The 17,621-nt window shown below is 42.4% G+C and overlaps 1 protein-coding gene across 1 annotated transcript in view; it reads right to left on the bottom strand.

The window, feature by feature from the left end:
- LOC119735106 (unconventional myosin-XV-like) overlaps positions 1-17,621 on the bottom strand; it is an 83,021-nt gene that overhangs the window by 43,777 nt on the left and 21,623 nt on the right. Inside the window, exons 15-28 of the mRNA XM_038208807.1 lie at positions 17,142-17,273; positions 15,794-15,997; positions 14,392-14,552; positions 13,460-13,630; positions 12,693-12,810; positions 11,483-11,743; positions 9,642-9,956; positions 8,096-8,266; positions 7,323-7,483; positions 5,701-5,949; positions 4,629-4,835; positions 3,443-3,790; positions 1,513-1,686; positions 553-734 (exon numbers count right to left, since the gene is read on the bottom strand). Coding sequence (XP_038064735.1) covers positions 553-734; positions 1,513-1,686; positions 3,443-3,790; positions 4,629-4,835; positions 5,701-5,949; positions 7,323-7,483; positions 8,096-8,266; positions 9,642-9,956; positions 11,483-11,743; positions 12,693-12,810; positions 13,460-13,630; positions 14,392-14,552; positions 15,794-15,997; positions 17,142-17,273 — 2,854 coding nt within the window. The remainder of the gene's footprint in view (positions 1-552; positions 735-1,512; positions 1,687-3,442; positions 3,791-4,628; positions 4,836-5,700; positions 5,950-7,322; positions 7,484-8,095; positions 8,267-9,641; positions 9,957-11,482; positions 11,744-12,692; positions 12,811-13,459; positions 13,631-14,391; positions 14,553-15,793; positions 15,998-17,141; positions 17,274-17,621) is intronic.

Genomic DNA, 17,621 nt, shown 5'->3' on the forward strand with positions numbered 1-17,621 from the left:
CTAACGTCCTTTTGCCGGGAACAAACTTGGCTTTGCGTACCCATTTAAGTGGGACGTTAGGGTGCTTGGAACATTTTTTGTTACATTATAACTACACGCTTACGAAATTTTGCCGGGCACAAATAATGAAAAACCTCCTTCCGTCTTTTGTTTACTGTTAATTACGTCAGAATGAGGTAGCCCCTTGAGACAATATGTATTTCAATTGAAAGATATTTCCAAGCTTAATCGATTACCCCCAAAAAATCTAATTTGACCTTCTTTCAGGCACCCAACAATATGTTGTTAGTAAGCATGAAGATTTGTATCGACGGAATTAGAGATAATGCTTGGAATATGAAATATGATGGAAAGTATGTTTATTATAAATTCCTGTCAGTGATGTTGATTTACTGATGTTAGTACGAAATGAGGATTTCTGTTTTTGACATGCCTTTTTTTTTCAAATATGTTTAGATGTTAGTATGGATAGTGATTTCATGATGTACAATCATATGCCTACTGTCACAAAAATTGTTGAACAATTAATATAGAAATATTAATTTTCCGAACCTGGCATAGCCATTGGTGAGGGTGGAAGACCAGTTGACAGCTGTGGGGGAGGAGGCACAAACAACGGAGGAGGGGTGGGGCTGGGGGCGGGGCCTCTCCCCCCGCCCCTCAGGGCCTTGTTGACCTTGGCCGCATTGGCGAGGTCTGCAGCTCCGTTCATCTCAAGGACTGGATTGAACAGCCTGTGTGGTGAGTAGGAGAAAGATATGTGCTGTGAGTTTAGGCAATCAATTAGGCTTTTGTGGCTGTGGCTACGGGTATTCACTGCAGCATATTAATGGCAAAATTTGAAGGCCTAGCCATGAAAAGTGGCAATGTGATAAACAAGGCTGTCTATGGCTGCTTATCAATGTAACACACAAATTGAAGCCTAGCCATGAATAATTATAATGCAATAAAAACGGCTGGCTATGGTTATGGCTGCTATTCAATGCAGCACACAAATTGAAGCCATAGCCATGAACAATTGTAATGCAATAAATACGGCTGGCTATGGTTATGGCTGCTATTCAATGTAGCACACAATTTGAAGCCCTAGCCATGAAAAATTGTAATGCAATAAATACGGCTGGCTATGGTTATGGCTGCTATTCAATGTAGTACACAAATTGAAGCCCTAACCATGAAAAATTGTAATGCAATAAACAATTGCTGCTACTCACTGTAGCACACACATTGAATGCCTAAAAGCCAAGAAAGTATCACTAGAGTTGTAATCATGTCAATCACAAAACCAGCACTGACCGGGTCACAATTCAAATCACATGTCGCAGGGCATGAACAAAAACAAAGGAATCTTTGTCACAGATTGAGACCGACTGACCTGTGATTGACTCATGACAGGCTAATGATTCCTTGTGATTGACTTATGACTGCTTGTGATTGACTTATGACTGCTTGTGATTGACTTATGATTGCTTGTGATTGCTCAAGATGGATTTGGCTTGAGAGACAACCCACCTGTCCACGTAGTCGTCCAGTCTGTGTCTGGAGCCACTGTTGGGTACCGACACAGCCCTGATCTGTCGGGCCACGTTGTGATTCTGGTCACTCTCGTTATCGCTGCCATCTGAGTTCAAGGTTGGATGGATGGGGCTCGATGGACCGATATCAGTGTCGTCATAGACATTGTACCTGGAAATACAACAAAAAAAGTTTCACAATATATTTCATTACACATGTATATCAAAACAATTCTATGGAAAATATAAGAAATTATATTACTTAAAGCTATAGTCCATCATTTGTAATTTGTGCATTTTGTTTGTTTGAAGCAACAAAAGGGTTCAAAATCTAATGAAGGATACTGAACAACTAACCTGATGAAGTTTCAGCTAAGGTTCAGCTGTACATTCCGAGAAAAACAGCATTCTAAGATCTCAATTTCAAATCAAAAGTTACTGAATCATGTTTTGAATTGTTTTGAATTGCAGCTATACGCGACGTAGCGCACTGATCCGACGAATTATAACAACCGCGCGCGCGTGTGCGTCGTTCCAATACTTGTGCGCGCTGCGCTGAATAACAAAACGAACTACTAATTTAAATTTTCCTACGGTGCTTCTTAAGAATCACCGTTGGAAATGCCTTCTTTCGTTGATTACTTCAAAATGAAGGCTTCCCAGAAGGAATAATTTCACAGGGAGTTTAATTCCCTTACTATCTTTCAACCAAGTTTGTTTTTCAACAATAATTACGCCAGGTACTTTTCGGATGGCTGCAAATGATGGACTATAGCTTTAATAGTTGCCTTCAATTAGATTTTTAAAAATAGCAACCAACCTCACCACAGAGTCATTTTGTACACTGTTTTCTCTTGTGCATTGTTCACTGTGTTGGAACCTCTTTTTTCTCAAGCGGTTACAGTATGAGGGTGGAATAAAATAGACAACAATAAGCATAGACTGAAGATCTGATCTGTATAAAAGGGAGTAACAGGATTTATCTTTGCCTGCGTTACGGTTGTGCAGCAGGCAAAATGTGTCTAATCGGGTGAGGAATGAATTCTGCGAGCCGGTGTTGCATAAGGGTAGAAAGGGGCGTGTCAAATTTGCATAGGAAAGAACGTGCATAGAACGTACGCAGAACGTACAAGGCAAAGGCGTGGTGGGATCATTCTAGCTTCAGTTCAGTTAAGAACAAACTGAGAATGGATCAGCTTTAAAAATAGCTTTGGGTAAACGTTTGAAACGTTTTGTTTTGCTGGCAACCACAAGGTTTTCCAGAGTTTTTGCTCATGGAGTTTTATCTCTGGTTTTTAATCCAGTGGGTTTATTCGGGAGTTTGTTAAATTACATTGAATATCTGTGTAATTCTTGTTTATAATTAAACAGTTTAAGAGCCAGCTCCAACTGGTTGACTGCCCCTTGGCAAGCCATACCCGATATGATACTATACATGTATGTTGTATATTAATTTGGTGTTGTGTTCATAGGAAAGGATGTATCATTAGAATAGACGGGTGGTGTGGGTAGGCATTACATTCACTGTGTGGACTTCCGAACAAAAGGTGTCCACATAAACCAGGTAGAGGCAACGTTGTGTGGACTTGTCCACACAGTGTTTCCCCATTTCTGGAAAACAGGTTTAGAGGCATTTTGGGGTTAGGTTTATACGTGGCAGAATGAAGAGAAACACTAAGGGAATCATAGAAAAAAATTGGGTTGAAAGAGTTTTCACATTTTAAAAAAATTAGTTTTTTTCACTGGTTTTTCTTAACTACACGAAAACAATGGAATGTCCACACTTGGTATGTAACGTAAACATGCGTGGGGTGGTACAGGGTACTAACTGGTTAAACAATTTTTATATTACGCACCTATTACCTTTGCTGTCAAAATTTTTATTTATTCATTTATTTATATTTATTTTGGAAAATGAATGTGATTACCTCTGATCCTCCTCTGGTGGTAGGTCATAGTCCGGCTCCGGGATGTGAATGTTGCCGGGGAATACAGGCTTACTAGACCACCGCTCCCCGGGATTGAAGAACGTCGACGCATACTCCACGTCCTCACTCCGAGGTCTGGAGCTAGTCGACGGTCTCTTCTGCCTGGACTCGACCCCCAAGCCGCTGCCCACGGTGGGTGGCGGGGGTGGTGGGGGCGCAGGAGGGGCTGGTGGCTTGCTGGGTGAGGTCTTGGGTACGGGTGGAGGGGGCCCAGTGGGCGGGGGAGGGATGTGGGCATTCAGGGCCGCGGGGTCCATCTCCAGTAAGGCGTCAATCTGAGCCAAATTACTGGTGGGAAAAAAATGATAATTTTTTTCATTAATTGAATTTTGCGTCTGGACAATTTTTATTGTCCCCCAGATTATGGCCTGTCATTGAGACGTGGCTGCCGTTTGTCACTAACTAACTAACAAATGTATGGACTAACGAAGAGACATGATGATTTGTTGAGCAGCACCAGATTTCATCAAACTCTTCGTAACTTACGATGCATCGCAGCGCTGCGACGCGTCCTGTGATCCATTTCACAAAACACGTCGTAAGTGCGACCAGTCGTAGGTGTATTTATAGCAAAACTCGGTGACTGTTTTATGTATTTAGTCAGCGCACAGTAAATAGTCGTTCGATATTCAACAAAGAAGTGTCGGATCACAGCTCGAAATTTGTTAAAACGTAAAACAAAATGGCGGCCGTGCGATGCAATTTTGAAGGAAACCAAGCTCTCATTGGTCTGTATAGCTACTTTGAAATTTCATCTCCAATATTCCAGTCTAATTCATAATTATTCAATGAATTTTCTATTTACAACTTTACACACATTGCCTCAGTATTATAATCTCATTAATGTAATGATTATGGCATAAAACGGGCTTAGAAATGACTTCTTAATTTGCGATGACCACTCAACACTTCGTAACTTGCGACGTGTTTTGAGCCGTTGTCAAGGAACTTACGACGCGTTCAACACATCGCAACTTTCGTGAAATGGAAGATACGACGCGTTGCGAGTTGCAACGTTTTACACGTCGTCACTGAGTTGCGACACGTCGCAGCGCTTCGTGAAATCGGGAGCTGATGTCCACAGCTAAATACTTCCACATTATCCAAATAATCAAAACAAACTCACTTTCGGAGCACCTTGAACTTTCTATTGGGCAACCTGTCGTGCACCGTTTCGGAGGAGACCAGGAACTGGGACTCGCGGACGGGAAAGTCGGGGGGGATCTCCATCTCGGAGATGAGATCCATGATGTAGTCATAGCCCGAGAGCTCTGAGCGAGTCTTGTCCTCCATCACGTAGACGGACCAGCCGTGACAGGCCTTGGTGATTCCCCTGGAGAACACAAACGATGTCAGGGTGTTAAAAATCAAACAAGATTTGCTAGATATCTTTTCCTGAAATTTAGCAACTACCAGACATTTCAAGAGTGGGGAGGGGGAGGGGGAGGGGGGTGGGGGTTGGATATCATTTGACGAAAGATTGTACTGTTCAAGGCAAAGGGACTTTGACACAGTCTGCAAAGTGGAAGATGCCATTCACAGAAGCCTCTTTCCTTGCATGATTTTTCCCAAAAGATTGATATATTTTTTTTATTACAAGTATTAGACCCTTTCTTTCCGAGGCCCTGCCACAGAGCGATATTTGCTATGGTACGTGTACAGCGGCCAAATTCATTTTTAACACACAGTGTGTACAAGACCAATAGAGCAACTGATGTGTATACATACCCACTGCCAGAGACTCGGGGAAAGCTTAACGATTTAACCCGTCACCCGCCCCTGACAATATACATTGCCAGATCGTGTTTCCACGTCCTCTGGCTTTAACTGGCTAATAATAACCTGACAATTTAGTTCCTTTAACCCTAACCCTGCCAGACGCAACACAGTGCATCAGGTGGAAAAGTCTGGTGCACTTTGATGCATTCAGCTACCAACACTGGTGCATAACTTCCAAGACAATGAGAGCTAGTCCCATGTAGAACAATGCCTCAGTTGTATCCTGCTACGTTCGGGGACCACAGACTCTGAGGCAGTTTGGCCTTGAGACTATTGGCCTGATGGATCTTGCTGCACTGGGCAGGCTTGTCACTTAAATGCTGCATGTTGCTGCATTTTGTAGGTTTTCTAGCCAAAATACCCTGGAGGATTAGCTTTAAAAGAACAAGTTACTCAAGACCACAATGAAGTCAACTCACTTTTTCTGGAGCGCACTCCTGGCAAAGTCCTCCCCCGTGCTCCACGAGTCGGCCATGACGGTGACCTCCTCCCCGTCAGGTAGCTCAGCAACCAGGGCCATGTTGCAGCGCTGACGGTTGGCCTTCCATTCCAGGAAGCACGGCGGGTAGGTCCGGGGGATCAGGAACTCCAGGGCCTGGGTGTCGCAGAGCAGGAGCTTCTGGTGGCAGTAGGACTTGTAGCCGTCCCAGGCGTGATCTGAGACATACCTGAGATAATTTTTGTCAGTTGAGGAGAAAGATATTTTTTTTCTCAAAAATTGAACAATTTTTTAACAAACTTGAATGTTTCCATGCTTGCAGCATTGCTAATGTTGCCAGAACGGCAATCCGGAGGTCACAGCTTCAAACCCAGCTCCGGGGAATTATTCTTCAACTTTTGCAAAATATTATGAGAAATGATGAGAAAAATAGTCAGATGAATAAGCAGGATTGTGAGTAAGGCATCTGTGGCCAAATTCAAGGCTCTGCTTACCGTTAGCAAAAAATTCCCTGCTTACTGTGGCAGAAAATTCCCTGCTTACGATAAGCGTATTTCACGGGTTAACAAGGAATTTCAGCTTGTGCGCATGCGTACATCCTGTATCTAAGGATTCTGTGCTTACAGGGTTAGCACGGAATTTGTCTGCTAGCGGTGTAAGCACAGAATGGTGATCGTAAGCGCGGAATTCTGTGGTTAGCAGAGCCATGAAATATGGCCCTGGTGTGAAGATGCCAACATTCTCTATTGGAATCCAGGGATGGTATGAAGTTGAAACAATTTTCATCGAGGAGCGCTGGTTGATGGTGACTTATTCATGACATTAAGTGTGCTTGCATGCTAATATAAAAGAACAAATGATCCCTGGTCGAAATTCGGTCATCACAGAACATCACTGTCATGGCTTCCTGCTGTAGATTGTGATACGATGAACCTTTGAAGGCTGGTATACTCCACTAGTCCAGTCAAACCATTGCTGACTAGTATGTTCGATGAAGTTAGTCAAACGTTGCTAAACCACAGTTACTGATCGAACTTGCTACTCTATTTAAACATTTACAGTACGGACAATTTTAAATTGTCGCGTCAATGCAACAAAGTCGTATCTCCTAAAATGGCAGGAACACAAAACGCGAGTTTCAGATTGCCAAAAGGTCGTATCTCGCTTAAAATAACCAGGATGTACACACAAAGCAGTGGACGTCAAGATACGACCTTGTTGCACTGAGCGTGTTCCCGCGATATACAACTTTCTTAAAGAATGGAGCTACGACTTTGTTGCACTGACGCGACAAAATGTTCTGTAGCACAAGCTTGAAAATTTAGATCTAGTGTAGAAATACGGACTCCAGCAGTAAAAATGAAAAATATCCGTTCCTGCAAAGTGACCATACTCATGTGCAATCCATTTGCGTGAAGATGCTACATTCATATGAAAAAAAACTATTCGAGTACTGGTTGGTTCAAAAACTTCAAAAATGATGTTACAAAGCATTCAGGGTGAAATCTGAAAATTGAAATGTGTTACACAGTCACTTTTGCTTTGCGCCAGGAGTAAAACTGTCATTGCAACAGCAAATAAAAAAAAAGCAGGGACACTTACTTGAGGAGATACTTGTAGAATCTCTTGGAGGGTGGGAAGGCACTCATCAGGTTAGCCATGAGCAGCCAGGCTCTCTCTTGGGCTTGGGGCGCGGCATTCTTCCAGGTCTGGTTGCAGAGCTGGCAGTAGATCTCATCCCGTAGGGCTTTGTTGCCGATTCCCTGCGAGAAATGACACAGAGGAAGAATAAAGCTTAATATTGATAGCTTCATCTTTGCTTGTAAATATGATTTACCACAACCCTCCCTGGTCCTACAAAAGCCATCAGGTTTCAGAGGATTAAACATAAACATTCAGTGAATGAATAAGGAATGTTTATGAGTGCAATGGTAAGAATAATTTCATGTGGTGACAGATGGAAAGCTCTATTCCAGGAGGTGAAGCCAAAGTGGAACTGAACGGAACATTCCATCTGCCACCGAATGAAATTATTCTTTCCAATACTGCACGAATGTGAAACTTTCGTTATTTGTTTTGAATAAATCCTCATCATCTGAAATGCTAATGTGTAAAACAGTACCACCCCCCCCCCTCCCCAAAACCCTTGGAATATCCTAAATCCACCACTTGAACGGGTCGTAAAGGTATAGAGCCCAGCCCAGTCACAATTGCATCACATAAGGCTTGATGCAAAACATTTATCATTAATTTCCTACACAGGTGAGGATTTTTTTGCTGGATTTAGAAATGGTCCAGGCCAAAACGCTGTAGGAGTTGGGTCATAGAAAATCAACCCTAGGTGTCTGAGATGGACGGAGTATTGTCAGCGGTACCTTTTGGACGATGTAGTTGCCGATGAGCAGCTCCCTGTCCTTACTGAGCCCTTCCTCCAAGATGAAGCGCAGGATGAGTTTGAAGATGGCTACAGCCTCTTGGTCCTCCATCTCATTAAGCTTGTGGAAGCCCGTGTTGATGGGCTCGATGGCGGCACCGAAATGAGGAGTCTGGATGGGAGATCGGCAATCGGTTGTGAAATCAGAATACGGTATTCACAATACACAGAGCTCATGGCAGGTCAAGCACGAGTCAAATCTCACATGGAAATCAGAACTTCAGTGACAAAAGAATGCATTTGTCAAAGTTTGTTTGAATAGCGCGTCACTTGACTTGGGACTGTGATTGACTCATGATTGACTTGGATTTAAGAACACCATTGGCCCTGATTCCGATGTGTACATGTTATATTGACATCATTAGTCATCAAATGACAAGTGATTGTAGAAAATACGGTAAACCTAGTCATTCATTTATACCTGCTGCATTCATTGTTTGAATCTGAACGACCATGCCTCTAAAATAATTTATTGTTGGAGAGTGGGTCACTCAGCCTTTACCACCAAATTTAAAGGAAGGTCATCGGCATTGGCTCTGAAAATTACTTTCAAATGTATTGTTTGCCTATAAACCTCAAAATAAGCGAACGTCTATGGTCTTGTAAAAGTCTGTTCTCCATGCTAATAGGACTAGCCAATGAACACACACAACCACCCACGTTTGTTTATAGAGTAAATCAAGGATTTTCTTTTGTTCCTCTTCCCTTTTCCTTTGTTTGTACTTTTACTTTTCCGCCACAGCTCTCATTGGTTTTGTACACGTTTTCTAATCGAGGTCGTCCTCGATTTGGTTCCTGTCCTCGATTCACCGATGATGTCGCACGTGTGTGTCCTCGATTTATACCATAAACAAATGCACACAGTTGTGGAGACTACACACAAGTTGTCCCATGGTACTACGGGGACTGAAGATGCTGTGGGGACAGCAGAAAGTCCCCATACCTCGGTCCTAATTGGCCTTATAATAAAAAGCTTCCCCATAACGCGGTGACGGCCCCCCACACACACACACAACCCTTATGGCCTGATTTGCCTGAGCAACTGGTGAACACATACACGGAAACACAAATACCTATATACTGAAATGTGTATCCTTGTGGAGACATTTCTTTGTTCTCGTGTACTTAAGTTTTCGAGTTTGAAAGTACAGTTTCAAAATGCTCATATTTCAACCAGAATTAATTTCCTTGGCTGAAATTCGGACTTAGTATCCCTTTTCTAAAACTGTACCATTTGCGACCGATCAACATACCTTGAAAATTCCTAGTTTTTTAGTAAAATTCATATATCTATTTCATGAAAACCTTGTGGAGACGTATTCATCTATAGAAATTGCCCTGTGGAGACGTATACAATCTTTTGTTCCCCTATGTGTGCATGTCTCCAGAGGGCACGGTGTATCAGATCCTTGAAGTAGATGTGGATGTATTTGGACAGCGGGTACTGCCTGAGCAACTGGTGAACATATACACAGAAACACAAATACCTTGAAGTAGATGTGGACGTATTTGGACAGCGGGTACTCGTCCACGTCCAGTGGGAAGCTGAACATGTAGTCCTGGTGAGCCACCTGACCCACGGTCTTGTTCAGGTTCCTCTCGCCGTGGGGGTTGGACCATCCAGCCAGCTTCTCCATACAGACAGCCAGCTCCATGGGGATCTCTAGGAGGGAGATGTCGGACCTCATGGCGATGCGTTCCTCCTCCTCGGCCCTCCTGGCGGCATCTGCCTGCATCCGCAGACGCTCTTCAGCCTCTCGCAGGGCTCGGTCTTCCATCATCCTCTTGTGATGGATGCGCATCTGTGGGGGGGGGGGGGCATGGCGGGTTTTGACAAAAGATTAAAGGTAGAGTAGATTCAGGGTGAGATCGGGTGAAAATGAAACATCCAAAAATACCGGCTGGTTTGGGGGTCACTGAGTACATGTTCCATGTGAACGTTTATAGAGGTAACATTTCTAAGTTACGGTAAAACCTGAGGAATTCCGAATTTCCAAAGGGACTCTTAAGATAAAATCCTGAAATTGGGACAAGTCCTGAAAAAAATCCTGACAAGAAGATCCTCAAATCAGGAAAATCCTGACCAAAAAGAATCCAGACAAAAAATCCTGAAATCAGGAAAAGTCCTGACAAAAAATCCTGTAATCAGAAAAATCCTGACAAAAAAATCCTGAAATCAGGGGGAAATCCTGACCAAAAAAATCCTGAAATCAGGGGGAAATCCTGACAAAAATCCTGAAATCAGGAAAAATCCTGACAAAAAAATCCTGAAATCAGGAAAATTCTGGACAAATCTCACCCCTGGTAGATCATTTGCAGCTATCCAAAAAGTAACTAACAAAATTATCGTTGAAAAAGCTTACTTGGTTTAAAGATAGTAACGGCAATAAACTCCCTGTGAAATTGTTCTTTTCTGGCATGCTGTCATTTTGAAGGAACGATAACAGAAGGCCATTTCCAAAGATACGTCAAGAGACACATTTTTGGAAATGGAATGTTTGGCAGGCCAAGTGAGCAGGGTTAACAATGATGTAGGGCCTTGAGCACTTTTAGATACGTGCGCTCTATAATTACTGTTAATGTACCCATAAGGAGACATTTTTTTCGTTCGTAGTTGTACCTTTTTGAAGACACCAGAATGTCACAACTCGTATTTAAAAGGCAAAATTTTATGCCGCAAGTAGACTAGATCAATTGCTCGTGGTCCAAAACATAAATATGCCAAAATTTGTGGGGGTAAGTGAAAGGGAATATACAACATTTGCTTTTGCTGTAATTTTCAGAAATGGATCGATTTGGGGGCTAAGTATTTTACAGCAAATATTGAAACACCGACTGGCTGGCAGTTTTGTGTTCGTAGATGCTGGAAAAACCAAGAAAAACAATCATGTTCATGTAGTCTGGTTCCCTGACCCCACTTGTTTGATGAAACAGAGCAATTTATAGATGTTGGGGAAATTGTAAAGTCAGGTAACCAGTCTAGCATAACCGTTCATAAGTGTGTAATCTATTGCAAACAAAATGCAGACTAACTAAATATGGTAAATTGGGGGCAGTATTTGAAAAAAGCCAGCTGTTTCCAACGCTGGATGGCCGACCAGCATTGGAAATTGATAAAAAATACTACTTTCCTTGAAAATGACAGCACACCAGGAGCCGTGATTCTACAGGATGCTTTAGACTGTCATTCACTAACAGTCCAGCAAGGTATTTCATAATAATTTGGCAAGTTTGTTTTTTGATGTTTGCAAATGTTGTATATTCCCTTTAAGGGAAAATTGGATTGACGGTTCAGGAATAATAAAACACACTATTATAATCATCCTACCTGCTGGTATCGTCTCCTCTGCATCCTGCCCCTATGCAACGCCTGTAGTCGGATCATGCCCCGCCTGCCCTTGATGTACCGCCCTCTCTCTCTCCTTCCCTTGATCTGTGCCTGGATCAGGATGACGGCATCCCTCTGTCGCAGGTAGCGCTGCCTGGTCTGGAAGCGCCGCACCCATTTCTGGATGGTGACGACCGCGTGGCGGATGACGCGGGAACGCTGATGCTCTAGGGAGGTCTCAAGGGATTCTCGCATGAAGACCTGGGGGGGGGGGGGGCAAATCACACTTTAGCCTACTGAAGCAAATTTCATAAGATGGAATTTTGCGTCGGGGTGATGTAACTCAAATAAGGTTTTGCCCTTCACCGACGTATAAACACTGTATACTCAGTGTGTTACCTCCCGAGAGAAAGTTGGAAACAATCACTCGGGGGGGACTCAGACCCACGACCTCCTGCTTTCTAGTGCAGATGTCTTACCACTCGACCACCAAGCTAATGGGATCGGTTGGCTGGTTTCGAATCTGATGTACATAGCAGCGGGTACCGCATTAACTATTCATAAGATGGAATTTTGCGTCGGGGTGATGTAAATCAAATTAGGTTTTGCCCTTCACCAACGTATAAACACTGTATACTCAGCGTGTAACCTCCCGAGTGAAAGTTGGAAAAAATCACTCGGGTGGGACTCAAACCCACGACCTCCTGCTTTTCTAGTGCAGATGTCTTACCACTCAACCACCGAGCTAACGGGATCGGGAGGTAACACACTGAGTATACAGTGTTCATACATCGTATACATGTGCAAAATACTCACACGCAAGCACCAAGACTACTGAATTTGTTAGTTCAAATGACCCATGCTTGAGCTAGCATGACAAAGAAGCAATCACCACCAGTCAGCTAACATGATTGTTCACTGACAATATGGTTTGAGAAATTGTGTTTGAGAGTTTCTGGTAAATGGCTCAGCCTTGTTTTGTCTCATATTCACTGGAATCAAATAAGTAAGGGTAGCGGACAGAATTTACAGCAAAAGCTGCAGCAAATGTATACATGGCATAGCCAATAAGTAGTCAACAAAATAATAAAAAATATGCATATCGGGCTTAAATATACTATAAACATGATAAAAGCCAGTTCGTTCAGGTATAAGGCTTCATACAAAATTCACAATACAAAGATGTCTAACAAAGTTGATTCTGCGATACCTTTGAGGTTCCAATCACGTAGTCTTTGCCGTCATTCTGCTCAGCCTTGGATAAGATGATGCGGCAGGTTTCCTTGACGGTAGACTTGAAGGATACTGGGCCCATCAGGAAGCGGTACCTGAGCAAACACAATGTCAAATTTTATTAGTAAACTGCACTACTCACAATGCCTCGATCATCAGAACACACCAGTTTTGTTCGTTTTTTTAAATAAAAATTGTATTTAAAATTTCCAAAACATAATATTGAAGCTTAACATGGTGTAGGAGTAACTGCATATACAAAAGCTTTATGTTTGTCAGGTAAAAAGGTGGTTAAAAACCTGGTGGACATTCGGTTTCATGCAAGATTGCTTGATGCTGCATTTTAGCTTGGAAACCTGTAGCCAAAGATTCTTCAGTTTTAGAGGTAACATCCTGTACCAGAATGTTGAATAGCTTAGATTTTTTAAGAGGAATAATTCCATTCACTTCTTTGAATGAAATCAGTGCCCTTGGGCAAGGCACTTTTTTCACTCATTGCTTCTCTCTACCCAGGAGTAAATGGGTACCTGTGAGGGCAGAGATGGTTATTGTGATTGAATTAGCTTCCTTGCGCCTAACAGGCTGCATCGAGCTGTATACTCCCCAGGGAGCTGAGATGGTATTTGGAATGTTTCATGGGCCCAATGAGCAGGGGTAATAACGATGTAGCGCCTTGAGCACCAGTCCTGGTGGATACGTGCGCTTTATATATACCCACTATTATTACTATTATTATTGAACTACCTGTTGGCAAAGTGCAGGAAGGCCATGCGTATAGGGAAGCCCATCTTGCGGATGGAGATGGTCTCCAGCATGCCTGAGTAGCGCAGCTGCTCCAGGACCAGACCCTCGTCAAACTCCATGGGTGCCTTATCGCTGTTTGGCTTGATGCAACGCACAAAGAACGGGTTGCACCTGCAGAGCAACGCAACAGGTGGTATTTAGCATAAGGAATGCAATTTCAGCTGTCACAGGTTGGGATGTTGCGAGGAAAGAAGTGTGGATTTATCTGTAAGTCTAGCACATTTACTTTGTATGCAAGCTCATTTTGTTGGGGGCAGCGAGAAGTTACCAGATTGCTTAATTTGTTGGAAGCAAGTTCCTGAGCTGCTGCATTCCAGTGCAGTAAACTAACCGTAACATAAAGCCCCAGTCACACATTTATGGTTTGGAGCTACAAATTTCAATGGTTTAAAATTTGTGGGAGTACCATAGTCATCCTTAGTACATCCGTGGTTATCCGTCATCTTCCTTGGGTGTTTGTGGAAGGGCTACGGAAGTTTGAAACTGTTTAACTGTGGGACATCCGTAGGACAACCGTACTGATTTGTAGTTTTATTCTTGGCTATTCGTACATATTCTTGGAGATTCGTAGCTCATTCGTGGTAGAAATCTCTAAGAATTTTCTACAAATGTCCTACGAATATGCCCGTAAATGTGTGACTGCTGCTTAACTAAGCAAGATTTCATGGCAATGCTTTAAACTGATGAGAGAAATTAAGAACTGATATTTCAAAACAAATTTTCAGTAAGTAAGCAGTTACAGAAATGCTATTGTTTGTTTCAGCTGTATCCCATCTGAGGAATCTTCTTATGCAAAGACATGTGTTTTTTTAAACATGTCATTTTCTTTGTTACGTAACTAACTGAGATTGCATATGGCTTCATGTACTCACTTGCCCATGGTGTTGATGAGTTCCAGCAGTGACTCATTGAAGCGCGTCGCCACGGTTGAGGCCCGCATCTTCCTCATGCTGTTGTTTCCTCTCACGCTGCTCATCATCATGGCCTTCTGCTCCTCCTGGCGTCTCAGGGACTCAAAGATGTCCGAGATGAACTGGGAAAATGACAGGCCAAAAAAACAAAAAAAAACAGATAAATGATTTGAATGGGTAAAAGGGCTTGAAAGCTATCTAACTGAGTTACCCCAGCCTCCCTCAGAACTCAGGCATTAAACGACGAAATGAAATGAAATTCAGCACACATGTACAGGAATGTAATCGGAACGTATTCACAGAATTTAATTTCCATGAAACAAAGTATTTTTGACTATTGAATTTTCAAGTTAGCACGCTTCCCACAGCAAGCTGTACTATCCATGTATTGTATACATGGGCAAATGCAATTTCCGTGTTGGGCTGCCTCAAATAATGTCGCACACAGTGCAGTGATAATTTTCACTTGTGGTGTCATTTTTTCTATTTTGATGTCAATTTTCACAAATGTGGTATCAAAACGTGCGCCAGGCTTGAAGCTAGAAAGTCATGAAAGCTCACGACGAGAAACTTGCGTTTGGTGAAAATATTGCTAAAAAAGTGCAGGGGAGCAGAATCCTCCCCCCTCCCTTTTAGGGTTAACATGTAGGAAATGCCTACTTAATTCACTTAATGCTTACTATAGCAAGCCTCATAATAATGTCTGCATGGCTACTTGCTCACTTAATGCTTACTATAGCAAGCCTCATAATAATGTCTGCATGGCTACTTACTCACTTAATGCTTACTATAGCAAGCCTCATACTAATGTCTGCATGGCTACTAACTCACTTAATGCTTACTATAGCAAGCCTCATAATAATGTCTGCATGGCTACTTACTCACTTAATGCTTACTATAGCAAGCCTCATAATAATGTCTGCATGGCTACTTACTCACTTAATGCTTACTATAGCAAGCCTCATAATAATGTCTGCATGGCTACTTACTCACTTAATGCTTACTATAGCAAGCCTCATAATAATGTCTGCATGGCTACTTACTCACTTAATGCTTACTATAGCAAGCCTCATAATAATGTCTGCATGGCTACTTACTCACTTAATGCTTACTATAGCAAGCCTCATAATAATGTCTGCATGGCTACTTACTCACTTAATGCTTACTATAGCAAGCCTCATAATAATGTCTGCATGGCTACTTACTCACTTAATGCTTACTATAGCAAGCCTCATACTAATGTCTGCATGGCTACTAACTCACTTAATGCTTACTATAGCAAGCCTCATAATAATGTCTGCATGGCTACTAACTTCATATGACAAGATCAGTCGTAGACAAAAGCACACAGACACAGGCTTACCTGTGAGTGGCTGTTGATGAACATGTCGACCACCTCCGGCTTGAGCACGTCCCGATTCTTCTCCAGGAATCCCACCATGTCGTAGGTGACCAGACCGGCGAAATGCTTGATGCTGAACTGCATGGAGGGCACCTTGGCCCGGCTGTAGCAGGTGTTACCCATGTGCTGGTAGTGGCACTTGTCCATGAAGGATTTGTCCGAACTCTGGAAAAGAAAAACCACAGGAGAGTATTTTACAGGGGGTACAGAAGCAATGCAGAAAATAATCATATTGACAGACAGGTCGATTTGGTTATATGATTGTAACGGTTATATCAGAGATGCCACCAGTATATCAATAAAAAGCCTGAAACACTACTAGAAAACCTGCAACTACCCTTACCCCCTTTCAAGAATGTGTTTTCTGGATGCTTCAGACCAAATCCAGCACTTTTAATTTGTCACATTTTTTGAAAAAAAACCTGAATTCAGGTTAAAACCTGAAAAGTGGCATCTCTGTTATATAGCGCTTTCCATCATATCAACAATCTCAAAGGGCTTTACAATTATTCCCCATTCATCAGGCCACAAAACCACGCGACAGCCGATATCAGCCCACATTCGGTCCTCTAGCCTAGCAGTTACCCATTCATACTCCTGGGTAGATAGAGGCAATTGTAGTTAAGTGTCCTGCCCAACAGCACAAAACACCATGACATTTTGGTTTGAATACATTTCTGTATACTTAGCTGCTCTATCAAATAAACCCGGCCTATGTTTACAACAACAAATTTTAGTTTGGGGTTTTTTTTTCAACAATTAAAAAACAGAAACAACCACACAGTCTTTCAACAAGTGTGCATGACAATAATTGATTTCCATTAAAATTCCACCTCTTTGAGCATTTTCAATATAATTGAGAAATGGCTCGTTTCAAACGTAACTCTTTGAATGCAGTGAACCAATATATTGGTTCAAAGAGGTGTCTGCTAGAGATGGCATGCTGATTATGGCAACTCTACGTTAATTGCATGTTGTTTTAGTTCTGTCAAATTATGAACAAAGGTCTCTCTCAAATGACGTCATTTTCCTACAGACCAGCTACGTGCATCGGCATTTTCAGCGTCAACTTGCATAACGCGCATCGGCTGCATCGTATTTCAAACACATTTTGAGCAACAAGTGTGTGTGTGTCTGGAACATTTTCAACAGTGCGCGATGCGTGCTTGATTGCGTTAAATACACAGTTGCAGTTCTCCTACAGAGATGGCCATCTTTGAGAGAGACCTATGAATTCAACAAGTTCATGAGAGACGTGAACGTCACCACTGTCATTTAAACCAGAAGCAGTGGGATTGATTGGACTTACATTAGGGAAGCTGCTCTCATCATCCAGTATGTGTATGACACCAAACGGTCTCTTGCCAATCATGTCAATGCACTGCTGGTTGTCCTTGAATTCAATGCTGGTCCAGGGAATCTTCTCCTTCAAATACTCTTGCTGTTCAAACAGGACACAGAACATGAATGAGAAACATTCAGGCCCATACATATAGCTTTTTACATGAAAAGATTCATTCTTGTCTTAACCCTAAAAGGGCCGGGTCATTTTGACCATCTCTCACCTAAGATCTCGGCCATCGAGTGACGGAAAAATTTTGAAACTCGGTACATGCATAGAGCAACTCATCATGAACATACCCAAGAACTTTCATGACTATAGGTCAAAGGGTTTTGGAATTATGGCTAATTAATTGTTCATATGTACAAATGGTAATTCTGCTCTGTGTACACGACGTATATGGAAAAATTCAGTTTTCACGGCGCATAGCGCCGGAAAATATTTCAC

The sequence above is a fragment of the Patiria miniata genome, unplaced genomic scaffold (genome assembly GCF_015706575.1).
Source record: "Patiria miniata isolate m_02_andy unplaced genomic scaffold, ASM1570657v1 HiC_scaffold_28, whole genome shotgun sequence".
Taxonomy (NCBI): Eukaryota; Metazoa; Echinodermata; class Asteroidea; order Valvatida; family Asterinidae; genus Patiria; species Patiria miniata.